This window comes from Triticum aestivum, chromosome 5A (assembly GCF_018294505.1).
Source record: "Triticum aestivum cultivar Chinese Spring chromosome 5A, IWGSC CS RefSeq v2.1, whole genome shotgun sequence".
Classification (NCBI taxonomy): Eukaryota; Viridiplantae; Streptophyta; class Magnoliopsida; order Poales; family Poaceae; genus Triticum; species Triticum aestivum.
This window is the reverse complement of record NC_057806.1, coordinates 70462220-70487279: the sequence shown is the minus strand read 5'-3', so window position 1 is coordinate 70487279 and position 25060 is coordinate 70462220. Positions and strand designations below refer to the sequence as shown.

General features: G+C 44.7%; 2 protein-coding genes across 5 annotated transcripts; one reads left to right on the top strand and one right to left on the bottom strand.

Annotated features, from left to right (window-relative positions):
* Positions 1 to 15198: 15198 nt before the first annotated feature.
* On the top strand, positions 15199 to 20974 carry LOC123102354 (uncharacterized). 4 transcript variants are annotated; one of them, XM_044523668.1, is made up of 9 exons: positions 15202 to 15523; positions 15828 to 18453; positions 18537 to 18620; positions 18774 to 18926; positions 19432 to 19595; positions 19674 to 19824; positions 19940 to 20062; positions 20145 to 20232; positions 20387 to 20974. In XM_044523668.1, exons 2-9 carry the CDS (start codon positions 16018 to 16020, stop codon positions 20569 to 20571), a joined length of 3384 nt encoding a protein of 1127 aa, XP_044379603.1. In that variant the 5' UTR covers positions 15202 to 15523; positions 15828 to 16017; the 3' UTR covers positions 20572 to 20974. The 4 variants fall into 4 exon arrangements, 3 of the variants coding, with proteins under 3 accessions (XP_044379605.1, XP_044379603.1, XP_044379604.1); XM_044523669.1 differs by having other exon boundaries at positions 15209 to 15523; positions 19677 to 19824; XR_006448924.1 differs by lacking the exon at positions 19674 to 19824 and having other exon boundaries at positions 15199 to 15523.
* Positions 20975 to 23672: 2698 nt separating this feature from the next.
* LOC123106601 (HVA22-like protein e) lies at positions 23673 to 24789 on the bottom strand. Its single transcript, XM_044528707.1, has 3 exons — positions 24562 to 24789; positions 24302 to 24451; positions 23673 to 24196 (listed from the first exon to the last, which is right to left on the bottom strand). The coding sequence occupies exons 1-3, from the start codon at positions 24606 to 24608 to the stop codon at positions 23935 to 23937; spliced, it is 459 nt and encodes a 152-aa protein (XP_044384642.1). The 5' UTR covers positions 24609 to 24789; the 3' UTR covers positions 23673 to 23934.
* Positions 24790 to 25060: the final 271 nt, after the last annotated feature.

The window sequence follows — 25060 nt, the reverse complement described above, 5'->3', positions numbered from 1 at the left end:
TCTGGCATAGTTGACTAAGTTGTGCGAACTCTTACGGGGTGGACTAGCAGATGTAGGGGTTGTAGGTGGTACGGTCTACCCCACATGTAAGGTGCTAGCGCTTCTGAAAGACTATGTCTCGGTCATCCGTTTCTCAAACACCGTGTAGTGCGAGAAAACAAACGGAGGCGATCGAGTCATGTGGGGAAAAGTGCGCAAACCTCTGCAGAGTGTATAAACTAATCATGATTAGCCATGTCCTCGGTTATGGATAACTTGAGTATCTAGTACTTGAACATCATGTGAATCTCATCATGTTACTTCTAATTAATATTGTTGGGTTTTAATTGTTCATTTAATTGGGATTGAGAATGCTGTCAACCATTCTCGATGTTTCACAACCACCTTGATAGTTAAATAAATTTATTCCTTTGCAGTAGGGAAAAACTGGCTTTACGCAAAACTGTAACCATAGAGCTTTCCACCAGCCATATATGCATGTAGTATAGCTGTTTCATTCCATTACGCTCTATGTGTTACATTGCCAGCATATTCCATGTGCTGACCCGTTTTCGGGCTGCAACTTCTCATGTTGCAGACTTTTCAAACGACGAGTAAGGTGTTTTTAGGTCGTGGCCCTATACTCAGTGATGCCGTTGGAGTTGATGGACCCATCTATCTTCCAAGTCTTCCGCTGTTATCGACACTAATGGCCTTAAGCCATATTTATTGTAATAAGTTCTCTTTGAGACAACGATGTAATAAGTGTGTGATTGCCACTCTGCTATAAATCCTTCGATGTACTGTGTGGTGTCAGCATTACTGATCCAGGGATGACACCTGAGCACAGAGCACTTGATCCATTCGGGTCAGGTCGCGACAGAGAATGGTATCAGAGCACACGCTGACTGTAGGACACGACCACTAAGTTAAAGCCATAGATCACCATTCTCTTCTCTTTTTCTAACTCCTCATCTTTTCTACTCTTTTAGGATGATGAACATGAAGATTAAGTACGCTCAACCGGATGAAGGCACACCATTTGGATTTCACCTGAAGGAAGTCACCAAGTACCTGAACATTGGATTACCAAGCTTCACCGGGACCTTCAACGCCACTCTGCCTGAAGAGGAGCGCTGGAAGATTCAAGCTCACGTTCCGGGAAGAACATTCGCGCCAATCACAAAGCCTATAGATAGTGTTTTCAATGCACCAACCTGGAGTCTGGGAAAGAGCATGGCAGCCCATATCACCATAGGACGCATTGGAGAAGTTTATCAAGAAGACCTCAAGGACACTATCTACCAGATTTGCGGACGCCGAGATGAACAATGGGAGTTAGTCAGCACCAAGAAGGATAGATCCATTGCATCTTTCATCCAGGAGTTAAACCAGCACATTCGACGCCACGAGAACCAGATGTGCAATGATATGATAGAGTTGAAGAATGCAAAGGCAAGGATCATCGAGCTAGAAGGAGAACTGAAGTCTACACGCAAGGACTACATGGACGAGATCGTAGCTCTAGCGAGACACAATGGCGATCTTAAGCAGGAGATTGAAGAACTCAAGAGGAAGTTAGCATCCCAGGAGGACGACGAGTACGTCGCATGTCCGGACAACTACATCATCATCGATGACACCGATTCGGATCCAAGTGAACCCGACTTTGAAGACGAAGCTGGAGCAGATATCATGGAGTCTTCCATCGGTTCAAATTTCTAGATGACCACCAGATAGTAGTAGTATTTCCCCCATGTAAACATTATAGTCGAGCACTTTTGCGATAGTTTTAGACCGATTGTAAGCCCTTGTTTGATTGATTGGAGTGATTTTGTGTGCATTTGCTCATGTGCATTGGGGTAGTGTTTTCCCTTTAGACCTCACTCTATTCTCAATTCTCGTCTTTTCTAAACCCTCAGATGCCTCCGAGACATGACAATGGATTCCCACCGGAGCTCACTCAGTTGATCCAGCAGCAGAATCAATTGATGCAGATGTTAGTCCAGAACCAGCAGAACAACAACAACAACCCACCACCACCACCACCTGTTGACCACTTAGCCCGTTTTCTTAGGCTGAATCCGCTGGTGTTTTCCAGTAGCACCGAGCCGATAGTAGCAGACGATTGGCTCCGCAAGATAGGAAGGGAGTTGACCACTGCAGGATGCACGGATGGTGAGAAAGTGAAGTTTGCCGCTCACCAGCTTGACGGACCCGCGGTAGCATGGTGGGAGAATTTCACAGCCACTTACCCAGTTGACACTGTCACATGGGATCAGTTTCAGCAAGCTTTCCGCACTGCCCATGTTTCAGCAGGAGCTATGGCCATGAAGAAGCGTGAGTTTCGCAACTTACGCCAAGGAGGAAGGACAGTTGGCCAGTACGTTGACGACTTCAGCAAGTTAGCATGTTATGGCCCAGATGACGTTGCTACGGATGCAGCTAAGCAGGAGAAGTTTCTGGAAGGATTGAATGATGAACTAAGCATGCAGTTGATGGTAGCGAGTTTCAACAACTACCAGGAGTTGGTAGATCGTGCCATCATGATTGAAGGGAAGCAACAGCAGATTGAGAACCGTAAGAGGAAGTATGGACAGGGGAAGTATAACTCTGGAGCCCAGCAGAAGCCCCATTTTGCCCCTAAACCGGGATTTCAGTTTCATCACACCCATGGAGGAGGTAGCTCGCACAACCATAATGGCCACAAAAATGGTAATGGGAATGGAGGAAGCAACGGCCAGAACCGGACCACCCCATCGACCCCAACCAAGAGAGATCTGAGTCAAGTCACTTGTTTCAAGTGTTCCAAGACTGGACATTATGCAAATGAATGTCCTGAAGGCCAGAATGGAAATAGCAATGGAAGCTCTGGGAAGAAGCCGAACCCTTTCAATAGGGGACAGGTGAACCACATTAATGTGGAGGAGGTTGAAGATCAGCCCGGTGCAGTAATATGTAAGTTTTTGGTTAAGTCATTTACTGCACTCGTTCTTTTTGATACTGGTGCATCACATTCATACATATCAAGGGGATTTGTGGAAAAGTATAGCCTGCCCACTAGGATTCTTAAAACACCTATGCTAGTAAGCTCATCAGGAGCAGAGTACATGGCCAGACAAGGATGTTTTCAAGTGCCATTAAGTATAGGAAGGCATGTTTTCCCAACGGATTTAATTATTCTGGAATCCCAAGGTCTGGATGTGATTCCTGGTATGGATTAGCTGTCGATGTATGGAGGAAACATCAATTGTGCCAGTAAGACAATTTTGCTTTCCACACCAGAAGGAAGAAGGATCAAGTATGTATCCTGGCATGTGCCAAACAGGATACAAGTAAATTCCTTATCAGGAGTTGTGCAGGAGGAAGTACCAGTGGTAAAGGATTTTCCTGATGTATTTCCTGAGGAATTGCCAGGCATGCCACCGGATAGGGACATTGAGTTTTTGATTGAGTTATTGCCAGGTACAGGCCCAATATCGAAGCGACTGTACCGGATGCCAGCAAAGGATTTGGTGGTAATTAAGAATCAGATTAAGGAGTTATTGGATAAAGGTTACATTCGCCCAAGTTCTTCGCCTTGGGGATCACCCGTACTTCTAGTGGAAAATAAGGATGGATCATTAAGGATGGTTGTAGACTATCGGGGATTGAATGAAGTAACCATCAAGAACAAGTACCCACTACCAATGATCAACGATCTGTTTGATCGATTGCAAGGAGCTAAAGTGTTTTCCAAGATCAATTTGCGATCAGGGTACCATCAATTGAAGATTCGAGAGCAGGACATACCTAAGACAGCATTCACCACAAGATATGGACTGTATGAGTATACCGTTATGTCATTTGGATTGACTAACGCACCTGCCTATTTTATGAACCTGATGAACAAAGTGTTTATGGAGTTTTTGGATAAGTTCGTCGTAGTGTTCATTGATGACATCCTGGTTTATTCAAAGAATGAAGAGGAGCATAAGGAACATTTGTGTTTGGTTTTGGAGAAACTAAGGGAACATCAGTTATATGCAAAATTCAGCAAATGTGAGTTTTGGTTGAAGGAAGTTGGATTCCTCGGACACGTTATATCTGGAGAGGGTATAGCAGTTGCCCCACAAAAGTTGAGACAGTAACCGAATGGGAAGCACCAACAACAGTTGGAGAGATCCAGAGTTTTCTTGGACTCGCAGGATACTACCGGAGATTCATTGAGAACTTTTCAAAGATTGCAAAGCCTATGACGGAGTTGTTGAAGAAGGATACTAAGTTCAATTGGACTGAGGAATGTGAGACTAGTTTCCAGGAGTTGAAGAAACGTTTGGTTACCTCACCAGTATTGATTTTGCCAGATCAGACCAAGGATTATGAGGTGTATTGCGACGCTTCACGTCGAGGACTTGGAGCAGTGCTTATGCAGGAAGGAAGAGTTGTTTCGTATGCTTCACGACAACTGAAGCCTCATGAGTTGAATTATGCCACGCATGATTTGGAGTTAGCAGCTGTAGTGCATGCATTGAAAACGTGGAGACATTTCCTCATTGGAAATCATTGTGAGGTGTACACGGATCACAAGAGTTTGAAGTACATTTTCACGCAGAAGGAGTTGAACCTCCGACAAAGGAGATGGTTGGAGCTCATCAAGGATTATGACATGAGATTGCATTACCATCCCGGAAAAGCTAATGTGGTAGCTGACGCATTGAGCCGCAAGAGCCATGTCAATACTCTAATGACGGGGAAAATACCCAAGGAGTTAGCAGAAAACCTTCGTGAGCTATGTTTGGAAATAGTTCCAAGAGGCTATGTAGCAACATTGGAGATTCAGTCAACATTGATGGATAAGATCAAAGAAGCTCAGAAATCTGACAAGGAGATTGCTGCTATAAAAGAGAAATTGAGCGAAGGAAAAGCAAAGGGATTTTGTGAGGATGAGCACGATACCTTATGGTTTGAAGACCGTGTTTATGTGCCAAATGACCCGGAGATCAGGAAGTTGATTTTGCACGAGGCACATGATTCACCGTATTCGATTCACCCAGGGAATACCAAGATGTATTTGGATTTGAAGGAAACATTCTGGTGGACCAGAATGAAGAAGGATATTGTAGCATATGTAGCAGTTTGTGACGTATGTCAAAGAGTAAAGGCAGAGCATCAGAAGCCAGCAGGATTGTTACAACCATTGCCGATACCCGAGTGGAAGTGGGATAAGATAGGCATGGATTTTATCACAGGACTACCCAGGACGAAAGCAGGCTATGACTCGATATGGGTAGTAGTAGATCGTTTGACAAAGGTAGCACATTTCATTCCAATTAAGACCACTTACACCAGTGCTAAGTTGGCGAAGATATACATGACTAGGATCATTTGTTTGCATGGAGTTCCGAGGAGTATCGTATCAGATAGAGGAACCCAATTTACCTCAAAGTTTTGGAATCAGTTGCATGAAACTTTAGGAACCAGACTAGAGTTCAGCACAGCTTTTCATCCGCAGACAGATGGACAGACCGAGAGAGTCAATCAGATTTTGGAAGATATGTTGAGAGCTTGTGCACTAGATTATGGATCTAGTTGGGACGATAACTTGCCATATGCGGAGTTTTCTTATAACAACAGTTACCAAACCAGTTTGAAGATGGCACCTTTCGAAGCTTTATACGGAAGGAGGTGCAGGACACCGTTGTCACGGGACGAAGTTGGAGACCGTCAATTCTTTGGACCAGATTTAATTAAGGAGTCTGAACGGAAAGTTAAGTTGATTCGCGATAGGCTCAAGGTAGCCCCGTCCAGGCAGAAGAGCTACGCAGATTCTAAACGTAAGGAGACAATCTACGAAACCGGAGACAGAGTTTATCTTCGAGTATCCCCACTTCGAGGAGTTAAGCGCTTTGGAGTTAAGGGAAAATTAGCACCGTGTTTCGTTGGACTGTATAAGATCTTGCAACGTATGGGAGAAGTCGCTTATAAGTTGGAATTACCAGAGGGACTGTCAGGAGTTCATGATGTATTCCATGTCTCTCAGCTGAAGAAATGTCACGCCGAGATGGCGGAGGTACCGCTAAGAGATACCGTGCCACTCGAAGCGATTCAGTTGAAGGATGACTTAACATATGAGGAGAAGCCAGTCAAGATTCTCGATTATGCCAGTAGAGTTACTCGCAGCAAGGTTATCAAGTTTTGCAAAGTTTAGTGGAACCACCACTCAGAGGATGAAGCCACCTGGGAAAGAGAAGAAGATTTGCTCAAGGACCACCCTCACCTATTTTCTAGCCAACCCGAATCTCGAGGGCGAGATTCATCTTAAGGGGGGTAGGTTTGTAACATCCCAAATTTTCAAATTTGGAATGTTATACACTAGATCATCGTGCATATCATATTTTCTTGCATTTTTGGTTGATCCTAGAAATTTCACGCAACTCAAGGACCCTCGGAGAGAGTTGGAGATTTCGTTATTTTCATATTTGAGAGTTTTCTCAAATTTGAAAGAGGATCATTTGATTTATTTATTTCAGCTTCAATTATTTTTCCGATATCAAAAATATATGAGAGAGGGAATAATATGACTTTCCCAAATTTAGGAAAAAAAATGAAGATTTAATAAATAGATCAATTTTGGTTTTGCCGGAGTTTATTTGCATTTCATTTGGATAGGGAAAAATGCGTGTTTTCAAAAATTTCATTTTAGGCCCGAAGAAAAGTTCATTTTGTTTGACTCATTTTTAGGAGTCGGGGAAAATTTACTTTAGTTTTTTTGGCGTTCGTTTAGTTTCTTTTTCTTTTGTTTTCTGCGCGCGAACCAGTTTAAAAAAAACTTTCCAGCAGGCCAGCCGGGCCAAGGCCCAGCCAGCCGGCCAGGCCCCAGCCTCCCCATCGCGCGCGCCAGCGCTAGGCAGGCGCCAGCCGCCGCCTCCACTACTGATTCCCAGGAGGAATCCTTCTAGGCCGAATCCTAGTAGGATTCTTAGCCCCCTTTCATTTGTTTCGTTTTCTTTTTCCTACTCTATTTCTTGTCCCCTACCCTAAGTAAACCCCCTCCCCTCCCCAATATAAATACCCCAACACCCCCCCCCCTCTAAACCCATCAAATCAAACCCCAAGCCCCAAGCCCTCCACCGCACCCCACACCCGCGCCGCCGCCCTTGTGCCCTAGCGCCGCCGCCGCACCTTGCCCACGCCGCCGCCCTACGCCACGCCGCCGGAGCCCCTCACCGGAGACCTCGCCGGAGGTTGCCCCGCGTCTCTTTTCCTTGGATCGTTTTCTTCTAATCGTTCCAATTCTTTTCTTCTCTTCTGATTCGTTTTCTAGATCGGTTTTCGTTCTTCTTTCGGACCGTTCGTCTCAACGAACATGATCACCGATTCTTCCCCGGTTAACGACGCCCGTTCGTTTAACCGTTCTTCTTTTTCTTCTCGTCGGATTTATTCCGCGATCGTGATCTCAGATCCGATCTTCGTTCTAGTTTATCTTCTCGCTCGTTTATCGGAATCAGGTGATTCAAGCGCCTGGAGTTTCGTTGCGAAACCGCCGTTCCGTCTAATCAAACTTAAACAAGTTTTTGCCCCGGTAAAATTTGACCTAGTTTCAACTTGCTAGAACCGAGTTGTTTTCTTTCGCCGTTTGTTTTCCGTTTCTTTGTTCGGTTCGTTCTTTCTTTGCAACCGGAGTTCTTAAGTTGAACTTTCTGGTTCGTTCTCTTGTTCGAGTTTTACCTGTGCATTAGATGAGTACTTATTGTATGATTGTTGTTTGTCTGCGATAGATCACCCGGATTGCGCCGCTTGTTACTTCGAAACCCTAGGTCTCGCGGATCATCAGCAAGGCAAGTAACACTTTGATCATACCTTTTCTACAACCCAGTTTTATTGCATTAGATCAATCCTCTCACATTGCATTGATTAGGATCTAATTAAACTGTGGGATGGGAAGTAGATGAGGTAGTACCTATTACCTGTATTATTATGAAACCTTTGGGAGTTACTTCTATGTTTGCTTATTATGCCATGCTATGCTAGTAGACGTGGATTGGGTGAGTGATATCCATGACAGATGTGAGTTGAAAATTTTAATGGTTTATCTAAGGTGGCAACTTAAACACACATCTGGGTGGATTGAGGCACCTGATGTCTATCAGGACTTGCCTGTTTTATTTTGGACCGCCACCCAGGCTCAAAGGGATCATAAGATCTTTCATGCTAGAAACTTCCGTGTGTAGCCACATGCTACTATGGGCTCTGGCATAGTTGACTAAGTTGTGTGAACTCTTACGGGGTGGACTAGCAGATGTAGGGGTTGTAGGTGGTACGGTCTACCCCACATGTAAGGTGCTAGCGCTTCTGAAAGACTATGTCTCGGTCATCCGTTTCTCAAACACCGTGTAGTGCGAGAAAACAAACGGAGGCGATCGAGTCATGTGGGGAAAAGTGCGCAAACCTCTGCAGAGTGTATAAACTAATCATGATTAGCCGTGTCCCCGGTTATGGACAACTTGAGTATCTAGTACTTGAACATCATGTGAATCTCATCATGTTACTTCTAATTAATATTGTTGGATTTTAATTGTTCATTTAATTGGGATTGAGAATGCTGTCAACCATTCTCGATGTTTCACAACCACCTTGATAGTTAAATAAATTTATTCCTTTGCAGTAGGGAAAAACTGGCTTTACGCAAAACTGTAACCATAGAGCTTTCCACCAGCCATATATGCATGTAGTATAGCTGTTTCATTCCATTACTCTCTATGTGTTACGTTGCCAGCATATTCCATGTGCTGACCCGTTTTCGGGCTGCAACTTCTCATGTTGCAGACTTTTCAAACGACGAGTAAGGTGTTTTTAGGTCGTGGCCCTATACTCAGTGATGCCGTTGGAGTTGATGGACCCATCTATCTTCCAAGTCTTCCGCTGTTATCGACACTAGATGGCCTTAAGCCATATTTATTGTAATAAGTTCTCTTTGAGACAATGATGTAATAAGTGTGTGATTGCCACTCTGCTATAAATCCTTCGATGTACTGTGTGGTGTCAGCATTACTGATCCAGGGATGACACCTGAGCACAGAGCACTTGATCCATTCGGGTCGGGTGGCGACAACCTTAATACTTCTTTTGTAGTTGTGGATGCTTGCAAGAGGGGTTAATCATAAGTGGGATGCTTGTCCAAGGAAGGGAAGTACCCAAGCACCGGTCCACCCACATATCAAATTATCAAAGTAACGAACATGAATCATATGAGCGTGATGAAAACTAGCTTGACGATAATTCCCATGTGTCCGCGGGAGCGCTTTCCTTTATATAAGAGTTTGTCCAGGCTTGTCCTTTGCTACAAAGAGGATTGGCCCACCTTGCTGCACCTTGTTTACGTTTGTTACTTGTTACCCGTTACAAATTACCTTATCACAAAACTATCTGTTACCGATAATTTCAGTGCTTGCAGAGAATACCTTACTGAAAACTGCTTGTCCTTTCCTTCTGCTCCTCATTGGGTTCGACACTCTTACTTATAGAAAGGACTACAATAGATCCCCTATACCTGTGGGTCATCATAGAGTATCTTTATAATCACCCAGTTACTTGTGACGTTTGATAGCACACAAGGTGTTCCTCCGGTATTCGGGAGTTGCATAATCTCATAGTCATAGGAACATGTATAAGTCATGAAGAAAGCAATAGCAATAAAACTTAAAGATCATGATGCTAAGCTAATGGATGGGTCTTGTCCATCACATCATTCTCTAATGATGTGATCCCGTTCATCAAATGGCAACACATGTCTATGGTTAGGAAACTTAACCATCTTTGATTAACGAGCTAGTCAAGTAGAGGCATACTAGGGACACTCTATTTTGTCTATGTATTCACACATGTATCAAGTTTACCGTTAATAAAATTCTAGCATGAATAATAAACATTTATCATGATATAAGGAAATATAAATAACAACTTTATTATTGCCTCTAGGGCATATTTCCTTCACTTCTCTCTCTCTCTCTATGATTCTCAATACCATGTTCTCCTCGATGTTCTTGGAGATCTATCCGATGTAATACTCTTTTGCGGTGTGTTTGCCGAGATCCGAAGAATTGTGGATTTATGATCAGCTTATCTATGAATATTATTTGAATCTCCTTTGAATTCTTATATGCATGATTTGATATCTTTGCAAGTCTCTTTGAACTATCGATTTGGTTTGGCCAACTAGATTGGTTTTTCTTGCAATGGGAGAAGTGCTTAGCTTTGGGTTCAATCTTGTGGTGCTCAATCCGAGTGACAGAAGAGGGGAACCGACACATATTGTATTGTTGTCATCGAGGATAACAAGATGGGGTTTTCATCATATTACTTGACTTTATCCCGCTACATCATGTCATCTTACTTAATGCATTACTCTGTTCTATGAACTTAATACTCTAGATGCAGGCAGGAGTCGATCCAAAAAAATAGTAGTAGATGCAGGCAGGAGTCGGTCTACTTGATACGGGCGTGATGCCTATATTCATGCTCATTGTCTTAGATATCGTCATAATTATGCGCTTTTCTATCAATTGCTCAGCAGTAATTTGTTCACCCACCATAATATTTTCTATCTTGAGAGAAGCCTCTAGTGAAACCTATGGCCCCCGGGTCTATTTTCCATCATATAAGTTTCCGATCTACAATTTTAGTTTCCTATTTACTTCTTTTTGCAATCTTTTGCTTTTTGTTCCATAAATCAAAAATACCAAAAATATTACTTTACCATTTATCCATCTCTATCAGATCTCACTTTGCAAATAATCATGAAGGGATTGACAACCCCTTATCGCATTGGGTGCAAGTTGGTATTTGTTTGTGCAGGTATTCGGTGACTTGCGCATTGTCTCCTACTGGATTGATACCTTGGTTCTCAAAACTGAGGGAAATACTTACTCTACTTTTCTGCATCACCTTTTCCTCTTCAAGAAAAAAATCAACGCAAGCTCAAGAAGTAGCAGGTATGCATGTGCCTTTTATGTGCACTGCTTCACAAAGTTAAACATAGAGGGAAAGACGATGGCGATGACATGCTTTTGTTGTTCTTATATTTTCCATTGATGTAGCTAGCAATAAATGCAAGAATATTGACTTTCGTAACCTCTTTATTTTGTATTTCACTTTTCATATGTAATTTCCCTTTTTAATGCAACTCATAGATGTAATCGAACGTCCTTTTTTTACAGATCCATCACATATATATGATTTATCTATCTATATCATGGTGCATACGAAGATTACCGGTGAAAGTTGTCAACACCCTAAAGATTCCAAGAGATGGTTTTGCTAGGATTCATATGAAGAAGGCCAGTGTTGGGCCGGTCAAGTACCAGAAGTGTGATGATGGCCTCATCATCTTCGGAAAGGGCTAGAGTGATTTTGTCGATATGAAGTGGCTTGAGGTTAGTAAAGTCATTCTTTTCAGTTTCAGGACAAGCACCCATGATGATCTTCAGATCAAGCTGGTTGTCAACATCCTGGCCGAGGAGCCATAAGAGTAGCATGACATGACACATATGTGTTTGCCTTTTCCTAGATTTAGTTGAAAAACTAGCTATATGTTGCGACATGCTTTTAGGGGGTTTTGTTATATCTTCCTTCTTATGTAACTCTAGTTAGAAATCTACTTGTGATGCTACGTGCCTTTCGGGAATGTGGATTAATTAGGCAAAAGTCGTCGGTACAATATTTGTTTAGTATTGTCAACAACTACTAGTGGCGTGACAAAGAAGTGCCATGCCACTAGTAAATTATTTACTAAGGGCAAGTATAGGAAAGCGATGCCATTAATTGAGAACGTATATGTGGCATTTGGTAGCCCACGCCACGGGTTCGTTAGTTATTAGTGATGTTTGGTCCCAACGGCACTAGTGTTTATCTACAAGCAGTGTCGGTAGCCGACACGGCTAGTGACACCTCACCAGTGGCGTCATACGAGAGGCGTGGGACATAGGCACCACCAACGACGTTTTTCGAACACCGTTAGTAGGCTTTTCTGTACTAGTGTTTCCTTCACTCTATGCCTCCTCTGCCGAAAAAACTCATCTACATGACCAAGAAGGCACCGGTTATGATGGCATCAAAGGACGTGTTCGCCGCGACCTCCAACGAGAAGGTATAGCCATCACCAATAAAGATCATACCTCTTACCGATTACGGGGACATGCCCCTGAAAGCTGGGAGACACCCAGGCACATGAGAATCAAGGAGGGACTCAAAGAAAAAAGGAAGGAAGAAAAGGAAGATAAAAGGGAATACTATCCTCAAAACCCTTACACGTATAATCTGCAAGGATATTTTACAAAATATCTTCTAGGGCCTTCGCATCTCAAAAGTGAGAAGGAAGCGCTGACTCCGGATGAGATTAAGGAAAATATCAATGAACTAGAAACAATCTATAAGGCTTGTGTTCATACTATTGGAGAAGGTAATGATGCTACTAGATGATGAGTAATGACCTCCAACAGAGAGTCAATGTACTTTATGGTAGAATTTATTTCCTTATTAAAGATTTTCTTGATCTATGAGGGGATACAACATTTCCCATAAGACTTGTCTCTGAACAACAAGGCAAGATTATGGAGATGTGTGTGTCATTCTCGATCGGGCATGGCCATTGCATGCAACTGGAAGAATGACCAAAAGCCTGCAGATGAGAAGAAGGAAGACCACCATCTGACCCTAAGGAAAATTAGGCCTCCTTTGGTTCATAGGAATTCTAAAGGCTAGGAACTTTGTAGGAAAAATTCTTTTGGGACCTTCTGGTTTGTAGGAATGGATTCCTATTCCTATGTAGGATATGAATCAATTTTTCACATTTCAAAGAAAAAAAGGAATGTATTCCTATTCCTATGTAGGATAGGAGTTAATCCTCCATATTTCAAAGGAAAAACATTAGCCTAGACTGAATGAAAAAATGCCTATCCTATGCGTCAAATGACATCTCTTTCCCTGTAGCAAGTAGAGGTGGAACTCTCAAACCATAAAAGTATGGATTGTTTCATACTCCGTTTCTAAGTTTGTGCCCATCGTGATCAGTTTTATTTTCTCTTATAAGTGTAAATAATTAACCTTCTTACAATATGATCGATTGTGATGGAATTTTTAGATCTAGTGGGAGATGGAGATGGTGGCTATTGCTTGGAGATGACGGCTATGGCAACGCAGAACGAATTTTTCTACTTCATACCCACACAATCGGGATTGATGAGACTAGTTTTTTTTTCTTATTTGATTCAGATATTGTCAATGTATTGTCCATCTTTCTCTTTAGTTTTCTCCTCAATCTATATTCATTGGATGGACTTACAGAAGAATAATATCTAGTCTCCCCAATGCAGTCAAGATTCCATGAACCAGGAGCACCAAGACCGGTTCCTCGATCGTCCTACTGGAGGCATGGTCATGGCTTTCATTCATTCATTGTTCCGTTGTGGAATGGAACCACTAGCACTCAATGGATTTCTAGTCCTTTTGTCCAAAGGATTTAGAGTCCTTTTACCAACCAGCCAGAACTAATATTTCTTTGTTAAATTATGTTTTTCCTTTGTCGGCTAGCACAATTTGGATTTTAAGTCCAATGTGTTAACGCTCTCTTTAGTTTTGTTGCTCTTTCTTCGGGCTTTCACCATGTCTCACGCAGGGTGATTGAGTTGATGAAGAGTCAAAGAGGTCGACCCAGAGTCCTTCCTCTTCTTTACATAGCGTAGACGTCTGGAATAGGATTTAGAGCGGCATGTTGCTTGATTTGACTTTCTGGAGTCGATTCCGGGTGGTATGATTATTTGTACGAGCATGCATGCTCGTATCACATTTTGTCCTGTCTTTCAGAGACGCCTCTGTCGAACTTCTTTTTATGGATTTGATCCTCTCTTCAAGTACTTCCCAAATATGGCCTTATTTTCTACAGATTAGGTTTGTATCTGCAAAAAAATCATTAAGATAGGGAGATTTTCACATTTGTGCAATTATTAGTGATTAGTAGGCAAATTGAACCGATGACAATAGTAGAAAAAAACCCCGAGAATATCAAGTTTTAAAATACCAGTCCTTGACCCCAGTACCCCCGACTCCATCTCCTAGATCTGGACTTCCTCCGGGGTATACTCCTCCAACTCGGCATACCAGGCCCGATTCTAGGGCTCATTCCCCAAAGTTGCTACGTCCAAGATCTGGAAGGCCAACCTAGAGCCAAAGTGCAAATTATTCTCTTGGTTGTCTGCGCGATGTTGGCCACATGATCTTTTTGCCGCATATGCACGAGACCTCGAAAAGTGCAACCCATCTATGCAAGGATTGTCCCTTCTCCACAGCGATTCAATGCCTCATCTTTTCTTGGGACGTCACCAGGGGCGGATCCAGACTTAAAATTACCCGGTGTCCATATAGAAGAACAGATGCCTACATATCAAACAATTGAATGGCCTACACACTAAGCTAATAAGTGCATGCAAATTGCACCCGGTGCCAGTGACACCGGGTAGCTATACGTAGCTTCGCCCCTGGACGTCACCCAGATCCCGGCCGGTTCCTCGAGTGATATCAACGCCGTTGATGACTGATGGGATGAGGCTAGTGGTCACTGAGGAGTATCCGACGTGTAATCTAGGACCCTCTTAGCTGGCAAACATTCGCTGTGCAGGAGTGGCATTTCGAACGATTTCGTTGACAATTTTAGCTGTGAGGGGATGACAACTTCTTCAGAACAATATGACGGTTTCACAAGAAAGCATTTTCGTTTAAAACTGCCACCGTTTGATCTCGCGAAGCAACTAAAACTGTCAGGAAAAAGGTGTTCGCTTTCCATCCCCTTACAGCTGACGTTTGCCAAATAACATCACCGTAATTCTAAGGGTTCATACATAGTTATATTCTTCTTTCTAATCTAAAGGAAAAGGACAACGTTCCTGTCGGTTTTGGCCAAGGGTCGGCAGTCTTCATCTTTGACGATGGACGCATTTCTTAACCTAAAGAGAAGGCAAACGCTTCTTCTTTACTTCTCTCACCTCTCCTTGGGCACACCCTTGTTTTGGCGGCAGTTCCTTCGAACGCACGTCCTCGTTGCACATAATGTGCGAAGTCAGCCAGGGATCCAACCAACAGCAACCCTGCTGGCCGGCCGACCTAGACAGACACATCACATTACCTGGCCCCGCCGGCAAATCCATCCAACCGACCACAGCACGCCCCGCATCGGGCGCAACCGGGAACGAACCCGCTTTCCGTCCCCTTCCCCGTGTCCTATTTGGCGTTCCTTCCGTTTCGTTCGCTGCCGCGTTCCACTCTCTCTCCCCACCCTTTCCTTTCCTCCCTCCCACCACCAAATTCCCAGGCGATTTGATCCTCCCCCCGCGCGGCGCCAACCCGCTAATGCGCTTGGGCCCGCCCCGTCGGCGAGATCGGCGCCGGCGCCCCCGTCCCATTTGCCGTGCCGACCTCACCGCCGGCGAGGCGAGGCGGGGCGGGCCCCACTTGCTCGGCCGCCGGCGCGCTCGCTCGGCGGGGAGGCGGTCCCGCGCTGATTGAACCCTCGGTGAGGAGCCCTAGCTTGATTTGATTTTCGTACTGTAGGAGTGGTACACATCGCTGAGGCGTCCTGTTCTGTTCTGTTATTGGGAGGATCTTTTCGAGATTTTTTTTTGTGGCTGTCAGCTATCGAATCCAGCTGAGCTAATTTGATTACTAGTTCTTCTTCGGCCCAAAATACCGACCGCCTATGAACATTGCACACAGCGATTTTTTATTTTTTGCAGTTCATTTCGACTTCTCTTGTCTGTTTTGTTGGGGGGATGGTAGAGAGATCACAGATGTTCACCCTGTTTTCTTATTCATGGCAGCTACGCTTTGCTCGAGAAGGAGCGGAGCCAGGGTCGGTCTACGTTAGGGGAAACCACTGCCTTTGTCTTAAAGAGAAGAGATGAATGAATAGTTCGGCATTTCAAGATATAGCAATTAGCTCCAGTCCTCCGCTGTTGAAGGAGGAGGAGGAGCTTACAGCGCAACCACCATTGCTTTGTCTTGCTTCAGATGAACAGCCAAGTTGGTCCCAACCACAAGAACTTGAATGTGGTCTATCAGGATCTCACCACGATTCTTGGTCTTGGCAGGTTTGACTCTGGGAACCTTACTGCAGGTTTGCCTCTGAAATGTGATATGGATCCGGCAAATTTGGTGCGCACGAGGACCATACGCTCTGAGAATGGACTCAAACCAGCTGAGTATTCAAGTGACAGTCTACAAGATATGTCTTCTCCCTGCGAAAGCCCACATGCTGGAAAAGTCAAGTTCATGTGTAGCTTTGGTGGGAAAATCCTCCCTAGGCCTAGTGACGGGGTGCTCAGATATGTAGGTGGGGAAACACGTCTCATATCGATACCCAGAAACTTCTCATGGAAGGAGCTTGTGCATAAAACCCTCTCGCTGTACAACCAGCCTCATACCATCAAGTATCAGCTTCCTGATGAGGACCTTGATGCTCTGATTTCTCTTTCATGTGAAGAGGATCTTCAGAATATGATGGAAGAATACTACAGTCTTGAAAAGGCCAATGGCTCACCGAGACTTCGGATGTTTCTTGTCTCCCCAAATGATTGTGAGGAGACATCGTTAAGTGCAAGAAGTTTAGAAAGTGAGCCAGAATATCATTTTGTTGTTGCTGTGAACAATCTCTCACAACTGAAGCAGAGCACCAGCGGCAACAATTTGGTGAGCCAGTTGAGCCAACAGTTGGATAGTTCCCTACTCCCCTGCAGAGACTCAACTGCATGTCAAACAGATATAGAAAGTGGAGGTAAAGCTTTGGCTGGAACAGCCTTAAACGAGTCTTCCTCTCAGTTTTTTCTTGCTCCATACTCACAACAAATGGTGGCTGAGTCAGCAGCAACTTCCTCCCCGGGCTTAAATCGACAGAGGATGTCTTTGAATCAGTCTAGGCTGCGGATGTCTGCAGACAAACTAACAACGCATCAAGAACATGAACACAAATATGAAGTTATCAATGGATCACATTTGAAAACCATGCTTCCAGACCATCAAGATAAGACTCAAAGCGATGCAGACACAGGTGTTGGAACTGGATCAACCATGCACAATATTCAAATTCAAAGGCAGGCAAAAGATTTGGGTATACCTCGAAACGAGAGTTACGTGAGTTCACATACAAGCTATGATAAGTCTACTCCGATGGAAATGCCCTTCTATTCTGAAAAGGTGTGCGTGCATCCGGAGGCTGCTAGTTGGCTATCTGGTATGCATGAATACACTGGTCAAATTCATGGCATGCCGCATGCCTTCTCTGATCCTTTACTAAATGATCGCACTGAACAACCTGCATCCAATTTGTCTTTAACTTTTGATTCCTACATACCCCCTTCATTTTCCCAGACAATGTGTCAAGCTAATGCACTGGAGAGAACAATAAGCGGGACTAGGCCAGATCTTCTATGTGCTAAGCCACCTCAGATTGCTCGTGTGGATGAACCTAATTACCTTGTTTCTAGTCATACTGACCAGCGGTATGATCAAGGAGTTCCTGGTGGAGCCAGTTTTGAGGCAGCTGTATATTACCAACAAGACAGTTTGTCTAGTAATATGGTGCAAACAGGTCATGATAGTGGTCCTGTTGTTCAACAGAGGAAGATTTATCATCCGGAGAACAGTGCCGGTCCAAGTGTTGCTCCCCAGTGCACTTTTGTTGACACGAGGTTCACTTTGCACCAGACACCGTGTGCAAGGTTGTCCTCAGGTGAGTTGGATGCTCTAGAAAGCTCAGGTTTGACGTCAATGCATGCTACTGATAATTCTCATTCACGCTTTCTTCATGGATTCCCTAATGGATCTCAAACAGCGAATTCAGATCGTGGATCTCATGTAGAGAAAATGAACTCAGGGCGTGTCTCTACAGATTATGGAACAGCTGGCTGTGTGCATGGTAATGATAAAGTTGCTCCTGGACCCCATATACTGTTGCCTATTGACCCTTTTGAAGCTTTTGCGCCACAAAGATCAGTAGCAAATGGAGCATCCCCTGTGTATCAAAATGAAAATTACGACCAGTTTTTGGTGCACAGCTCTGGTTTGGCTACCTCTTCGCCTATTGGACTAAGTAATGCTGATCTGACCGGAAACATGTTTAACAATGGCACCTTCAAGGATGGTCTTTCACAGAGAGATGTTCCTGTTTTTAATCAGCACAATATCATCTGCAGTGATGTAGGAGTAATTGGATTTGATCGTGCAACCATCAATAATGAGGACATGAATCTGAGGGGCAGAATGCATAATGATTTTCAAATGGAGGCACATGTTATAGTTGAGGATGTGACTGATAATATGCCTTCAAGCATTCCGTCATCCAGACCAATTCCTCAGGTTGAAATAGCAGCTGAAGAACAGCACCATGCAATTAATTCATCGGAGAAGGATGATGATGCTAAGAGCGATGGGCCAGAGTTAGCTAATGAGGTATAACCTATCCTATATATTTAGCATGCTATTCATGCCTAAAGAATGGTTGAGCATATTGTGTTTTTCATTCCAAATGTTAGGACCATGGTAATAAAGCAGCTGCAGATGGCACCATTAGTGATGCTGAGATTGCCGAACTTGAAGCCAGCATGTATGGCTTGCAGGTGCAGTTCTAGCACTCTAAATTTGTTTAGTAATTATAGTTTTCTTCCAGCTAAGATGTCTATTTGTTTCATAAAAGAACATCTCCATAGTGGATTTGTCTATAATAAGCAAGTCATAACAGCATTGGATTGTTCTGACTTTTGTATGGTCAGATCATAAGAAATGCTGACCTCGAGGAGCTACGTGAACTGGGATCTGGCACGTTTGGAACTGTTTACCATGGAAAATGGCGAGGAAGTGATGTTGCTATCAAACGTATCAAGAAAAGCTGTTTCGCTGGGAGATCATCTGAACAAGAGAAACTTGTGAGTAATCGTATATCCATTACTCCTTTCTAGTCATTTAGGAAATTCAGCAACAACCAACCTACCACAAATCCAAAATGTAGGCCCTTTTAGCCTTTCAATTTTGTCCAAAATTTAGGTCTTTCTATACTGCACTTCTGCTTATGCTGTTCCTATTCAGCCCCTCGTTAATTTCATCAAGAATTGGCTTTGTAACTCTATTTGGAGGAAATAAGAAAAATACGCAGAAATAGATGAACGGCAGCATTTTCATTTTATCAGATCCTTAATTCTTGTGCCCAACTCTATAAAAGACCTACATTTTGGGTCAGAGGTAGTAGTACCTAACACAATCTTGTTGGTTATAAAAGTAGGGTTTGTGCATGTGAAGCATGATTGCTTTCCTTGTTGCTGCATGTTTAAGCAGCCTGACTAGTAATCGAAATTTTGAAATTGAAACATGGTTGATAGAAGACATTCATATTATCTTCATTAGATATAAATGCCAACTTGCATTTTTGTACAGACCAAAGACTTTTGGAGGGAGGCGCAAATTCTTTCAAAGCTGCATCATCCAAATGTTGTTGCTTTCTATGGTGTGGTTCCTGATGGAACTGGAGGAACATTAGCAACTGTGGCAGAATTTATGGTGAATGGTTCACTAAGGAATGTTCTTCTAAGGAAGGATAGGTGAGTTTTGTATGTTTCTGTTCGGTGTTTTCCACTCTGCACAATGTTGTTGTTATGTCACTATTTACTAGATCTCAGCAGATCGCTTGATCTTCGGAAAAAGCTCATCATTGCAATGGATGCTGCATTTGGGATGGAATATCTGCACTCGAAAAGCATAGTCCATTTTGATTTGAAATGCGACAATTTACTTGTTAATTTGAGAGATCCTCAGAGGCCAATCTGCAAGGTAGTTTTAGATCCACGTGAGGTGCTGGGGTGTGTTATCAGATAGCAGCAGCCTTGTCTTCCCTTTAGTTCTGATGTCATGGACCTTTCCATTAGTAATGTGTAACTATTCTCAGGTTGGAGACTTTGGATTATCGAGAATTAAGCGCAACACTTTGGTTTCTGGTGGTGTACGGGGCACCCTTCCGTGGATGGCACCGGAGCTGTTGAACGGTAGCAGCAGCAAAGTGTCTGAGAAGGTAACACCTTTCATCAGACTCCACATCATCATTTGCATGTGCAACCATCATTTGCCTGATATGTATCTATTGACACATGTAGGTGGACGTGTTCTCTTTCGGGATAGCATTATGGGAAATCTTGACCGGTGAGGAACCATACGCAAATATGCATTGCGGCGCTATCATAGGTAATACTTATAACCATGTCTTGTTTTTATTACGATTCAGTATTGACTAATTGTCGAAGCACAGAATCCTTTGTCAATTCGTGCCCCCATATCATCTAATAGTCAGTCAGCATTGAATCCTCAAAGTAACTTTGCATACTTTAATTGTGAGAAGGGGGTATCGTCAACAACTCTCTCCGGCCTCCAGTACCTGAAACCTGTGACCCCGAATGGCGAATACTGATGGAGCAATGTTGGTCGGCCAATCCCGATATCCGCCCCTCATTCACTGAGGTCACGGATAGGTTACGAGCCATGTCAGCGATGCTTCAGTCAAGGGCACAGGCCCCAGGAAGCTGATGAAGCTTACATGCCATCAACCAGCAAAAGATAGCTGGCTGATCCCCACGGGCTCCTTTTGTGCATAGACGAGTATATAGCATACCTGTATTTATGGTCACACTGTATTCTGTTTGATGTATCTATGCTTATTTTTTTGACTATTTTATAGGGTTTCTGAAGTATGTATGTATCTGAGTTAACATGTACCGCAGGCTTTTGTAGCGTCGGTCACGTTTCTTGCAATTTTTTGTGTAGTTTGCGAAACTTGTGATGGTCTACCAGACCACTCAAGCTTCTATTTTTGGGGCTTTGGTTGTAAAAGTATGAGCATTGTAATTATATAGCAGATGAACTGGCAAAAACCATACTGCCACTTTTGAACCTTTATAAATTTAGAAATAAAGTCGAGGTTTTTGCTTAACTGATCAAGAGGTAATTGCACTTCTAGTATAGAATCTTGTTCTACAAGTTTAGTTTAGTTACATCAATTCGCATAAGGAACGGACCAGTACACAAACTTTGCTTTTTTTTTTCTTTGCAGGGAACATAAACTTTGTTAGAGCATTTACAACAATAGTTGCCTAATATGTATAGTTATTATGCCGATCAAGCACGGGTAGCCTGGCATGGCATATGAGGTCGCCATCAAGTATGTGGCAGTTTAGGTTCTTTTAGTTCACCCTGCGAAATATCATTGGGCTTCATGTAAAAATTATTCAAGTTTGAATGAAATTCATTCTATTTGTTTAAATTTACATCAAATTTGTTTATTTTTGTTAAATTCCATTCAAAATGTGACGGTGCATTTATGGTTCAGTTTGGATGGCCAGCTCTTGCACAGACTGGTCCTCACTGGACGGATAGCCTGATTCGGGAGTCAAGGTTGGAGATGCTCTTAGGGAATCTCCAACAGCAACCCACAAATTTTCTCCTGTATCCGTTCGCGCACAGGCGGACCAGTCCGTGGACACGAATGCAGGAGGCCGCCATCCAACTGTAGTCGCATATATTTTGACATCAATTCAAACTAATCGGACGAAATTCGTTCAAACACAGCCGGATTTCATATAAACATGATGGATTTCATTACATGTCCAACTCTGGAGGTATAGTTAATTAACCTAATATATGATTGTCGGCGCCGTTCCTCGTGTCTGGCCATGAGCCCCGAGAACTGAAACTTCGCCTTTTTCAGCTCTGCCTCTGCACTCCAGCTCCGCCTTCGCCTCCGGAGCCCCGGGAGCTGAAATTGTCCGCCTCCACGTCGCCGCCAAGCGACTAATTGGCCACCGATGCTCATGCCACCAAGCTTGGCGTCGACGGGAGGGGAGGAGCAGTGGCCTTCCTGGGACAAGAGCGGCGGCGACCTACCGTGCACTACTCTTCCTCGTTATCGGCGGCGCCCACGGACGTGCCAGCTATGTGGTCGTCATGGAGGGGCACGACCTCGGCGGAGCCGGTGATGTCGTCCTCGTCATCATTCTCGCCGAACACCAGGTCCATCGCACTCCTTGTAGGCGACCGCCACCTCCGCCGCCCACTGGCGGTACTGCCAGCGGGCGAGGCAGATCTCGCAGGAGGAGCGGTAGGACTCGAGCAGCGCCTCCTGCTCCGCCACGTCCGCATCCAGCGCGATCGCCCTGCCGGCGGCGAGCTTCTCCTTCGCCTGTAGGTGCTCCGGAAAGAGTTGGTGGTTGTAGGCGGTGTCGGCCTACGCCTCCCGGAACTGCTCCTCCCACACCATGTCCATGTAATTGGCACGTGCCTCGTCGATGGTCATGATGCAATGCACTGGCGAGGATGGCACGGAGGAGGAGGGTGGCATGAACAAGGTGGGTGGCGCCGACTCATCGTCGGCCGCATCCTCCATTGGGACGTCGTCGTCCTCCGGCTGCCTATTAGTCGACCAACCGGCAGCAATGGCGGCCATCTCCTTATTTTGGTCCAGCATCAGTCGTCCCATAGAGCTTTGGCGGGGGAGGAATCCATGATGGGAGTGGTGCGAAGAGGGATCGAAGGTAGATGACTGCGGTTATGGCCGGGCAGCAATTTATATAGCAATGGTGGGCGACAAAGGGATGGACGGGTGGCGCCAGAGTAGACGCCTCGACAACCGCGTGTCATTACCGTGGGCGGCAGACGGACGGACGGGCGGCAGTCGTGTCGTTTGAACGCGTAGCAGTCGCCTACATCAGAAAGTGGCGTGGGCAGTGCTCTCTCGGTTGTCACACCGCTTCAATGCTAGCGACAGTGAGCGCTCGCGTCCGCTCTGGCCGAGCATGAATGCGAGCACTGACAGTCTAGCGCGTGCGGGCAAGGGATAGGATTTGAGTGGGTCAGGGCTGTGAGAAACGGACATATCATCGGTCTGGACTCCTGCAAAGTCCTCATGCTTATTTTCGGTTTGTGAAAAAAAATGTGTCAGAACCACCCTGCAGTTCGGCGCTAATAACATCCACGGTCCGGATGGACGCAGATGGTTTGAAGGTGTATGTCCAAGTGGAAGTCTAAGGTCGTATTTGTTTGGATTCTGGTATGGGACGAGATTCAACTTTGCCCAGTAAAGCCGAATCTGAAATCTGAAAACAACCAGCTATTTGAAATCAGCTGGCAAAGTCGAATCTAGAGTCTGGAAACAAACAGCTATTTGAAATCAGCTTTATCAGTGCAACTGAATCTAGAATTGGCCATTTTTAATGTAATTTTCTGGGCATTTCGGAGTGTACTTCGGTTCTGGATTTGGCCATTTTTAGTGCAATTTCCTTAAGCATCTCGGAGTGTACTTCGGTTCTGGATTTGGCCATTTTAGTGTAATTTCCTAAAGCATCTCAGAGTGTACTTCGGTGACGAAGTTGACTGCCTCTACACCAAGAATTGACGGTATATCGTTTATTTTGGGTCTAAATATTTTCTTAGCTAATCAACTATTCCCTCTTAAATAACGTTTTTGCGGTACTGCAAAAATGCCGTATATTAGTGTACAGAGGTAGTGGCCTACTGGCCTTACATGTGTCGTCTTATGAAAAGTTCAACTTGATCCATCCAATGTGTAAGCTTCACATCAAATCAGCTAGCTAAATCTCAGAAATGAACACCACAAGCTAGCTTAGCCGGAGGGATGAGATGAGATGAAATCTCTGGTTACTGCTCCAATCTCGGTACATTTTTCTGGACAGATATATGTAATAATACTACAACACCACAAGCCACCATCTAGCTAGCCTGCAACCGAGGGCCTCATCTATGGAGTGCTAGTACAACTTTTTTGGACAAGACATGTAATACTCCCAAGACCACAAGCTAAAATCTCAAACAAACCAGAAAAACACCACAAGCCAAGAAGCTAGCCGCAGGGATCTCTGGTTACTGCCCCAATCTACTTCAGTGGTCTTTCTTGGGAGCGCCGAAGGAGAGGAACCTGCTCTTGGCGTTCTCCTTCTCCTTGGGGGACGTCGACGGCGAGGACGACTTGCCGCCGTTCTCCTTCTTGCTGCTGCTGATGCCGCTGCCGGGGTGGTTGGTGAGGCCGTGCTTCCTGAGCTGCTCCCTGACGAACCTGTCGTAGATGAAGGCCGCTCCCCTGAAGTTGGGCAGCGCCAGCCACGCCAGGAACAGCAGCTTCAGCTCGTACCAGATCGGTATCCTGAGAGTGAGAAGAAGAATAAGCCACCACGGTTAACATCAAAACCATGGCAGAAATCAAGAAAAGCGGCCATGAGCTTGGTTGATTTTCTTGCTGGTTAATTACCAGTAGATGAGGGACTCGAGGACCATCTCGACGAGCGTGACGAAGGAGTAGAGGATCCAGTAGGCCAGCCACTGCTCGTCGTCCAGCTTCGACGGGCTCTCCATCGCCTGCACCGACGCGTACAGCGGGTACAGGAGCATCACGCCAGGCCTGCAGCAGCAGCAGAGAAGAGCATGAAATGGTCAGTTGAGCTCAGCAAGAACTGCACAAACAAGAACCGAAGGGAAAACAAATTCATCAATCTGCTGCACATAACATACCCTGCGAGGGTGTGGAGGTGGGTGAGGATGGTCCAGAGCTTGCTCATCTTCTGCAGCTCTTCTTCTTCTCGGCTGGACGAATCAGTGGAAGCGGAGACTGATGGACAGATTCAGAACAGCGTGTGTTCTTGGCTTGGGTTTGGATTTTGGATGTTGTTGTTGTTGTTCCGGGGGAGGGGAAAGCTGTCGATTTATAACAATGCCGTGGCCGGGCGGAGTGGAGGACACATGGCGCGGCGCCACTGAAGGAGGGGCTTCTTTTGTCTACGCGTTTGATGGGGACAGTACACGTGGCGACAGGATGGAGCACCGACCACGACCAGGTCGGCAGGTCAGGTGGGAGTACTATACTCCTACTTTGTGATGCATCGAAATCTTCTCCGGAGGGTTTTTTTATTTTCTTTGGATTGGAATCGGAAGTGAGGCCGAGAGGCAGATTCTCCCTGCAATTCGTTGGGAGGACGGCCGATATATAACTAACTACTCCCTCCATTCCACA

Excerpts from the sequence above, each read along its gene's own strand:
- LOC123102354 (XM_044523668.1), top strand. The coding sequence starts at position 16,018 with ATGAACAGCCAAGTTGGTCCCAACCACAAGAACTTGAATGTGGTCTAT. Across the intron at positions 18,621-18,773 it reads CCAGCATGTATGGCTTGCAG|ATCATAAGAAATGCTGACCT; the intron begins GTGCAGTTCTAG and ends TTGTATGGTCAG. Across the intron at positions 20,063-20,144 it reads GCAGCAAAGTGTCTGAGAAG|GTGGACGTGTTCTCTTTCGG; the intron begins GTAACACCTTTC and ends TGACACATGTAG.
- LOC123106601 (XM_044528707.1), bottom strand. The coding sequence starts at position 24,608 with ATGAGCAAGCTCTGGACCATCCTCACCCACCTCCACACCCTCGCAGG. Across the intron at positions 24,452-24,561 it reads CACCTCCACACCCTCGCAGG|GCCTGGCGTGATGCTCCTGT; the intron begins GTATGTTATGTG and ends CTGCTGCTGCAG. Across the intron at positions 24,197-24,301 it reads CTCGAGTCCCTCATCTACTG|GATACCGATCTGGTACGAGC; the intron begins GTAATTAACCAG and ends TCTCACTCTCAG.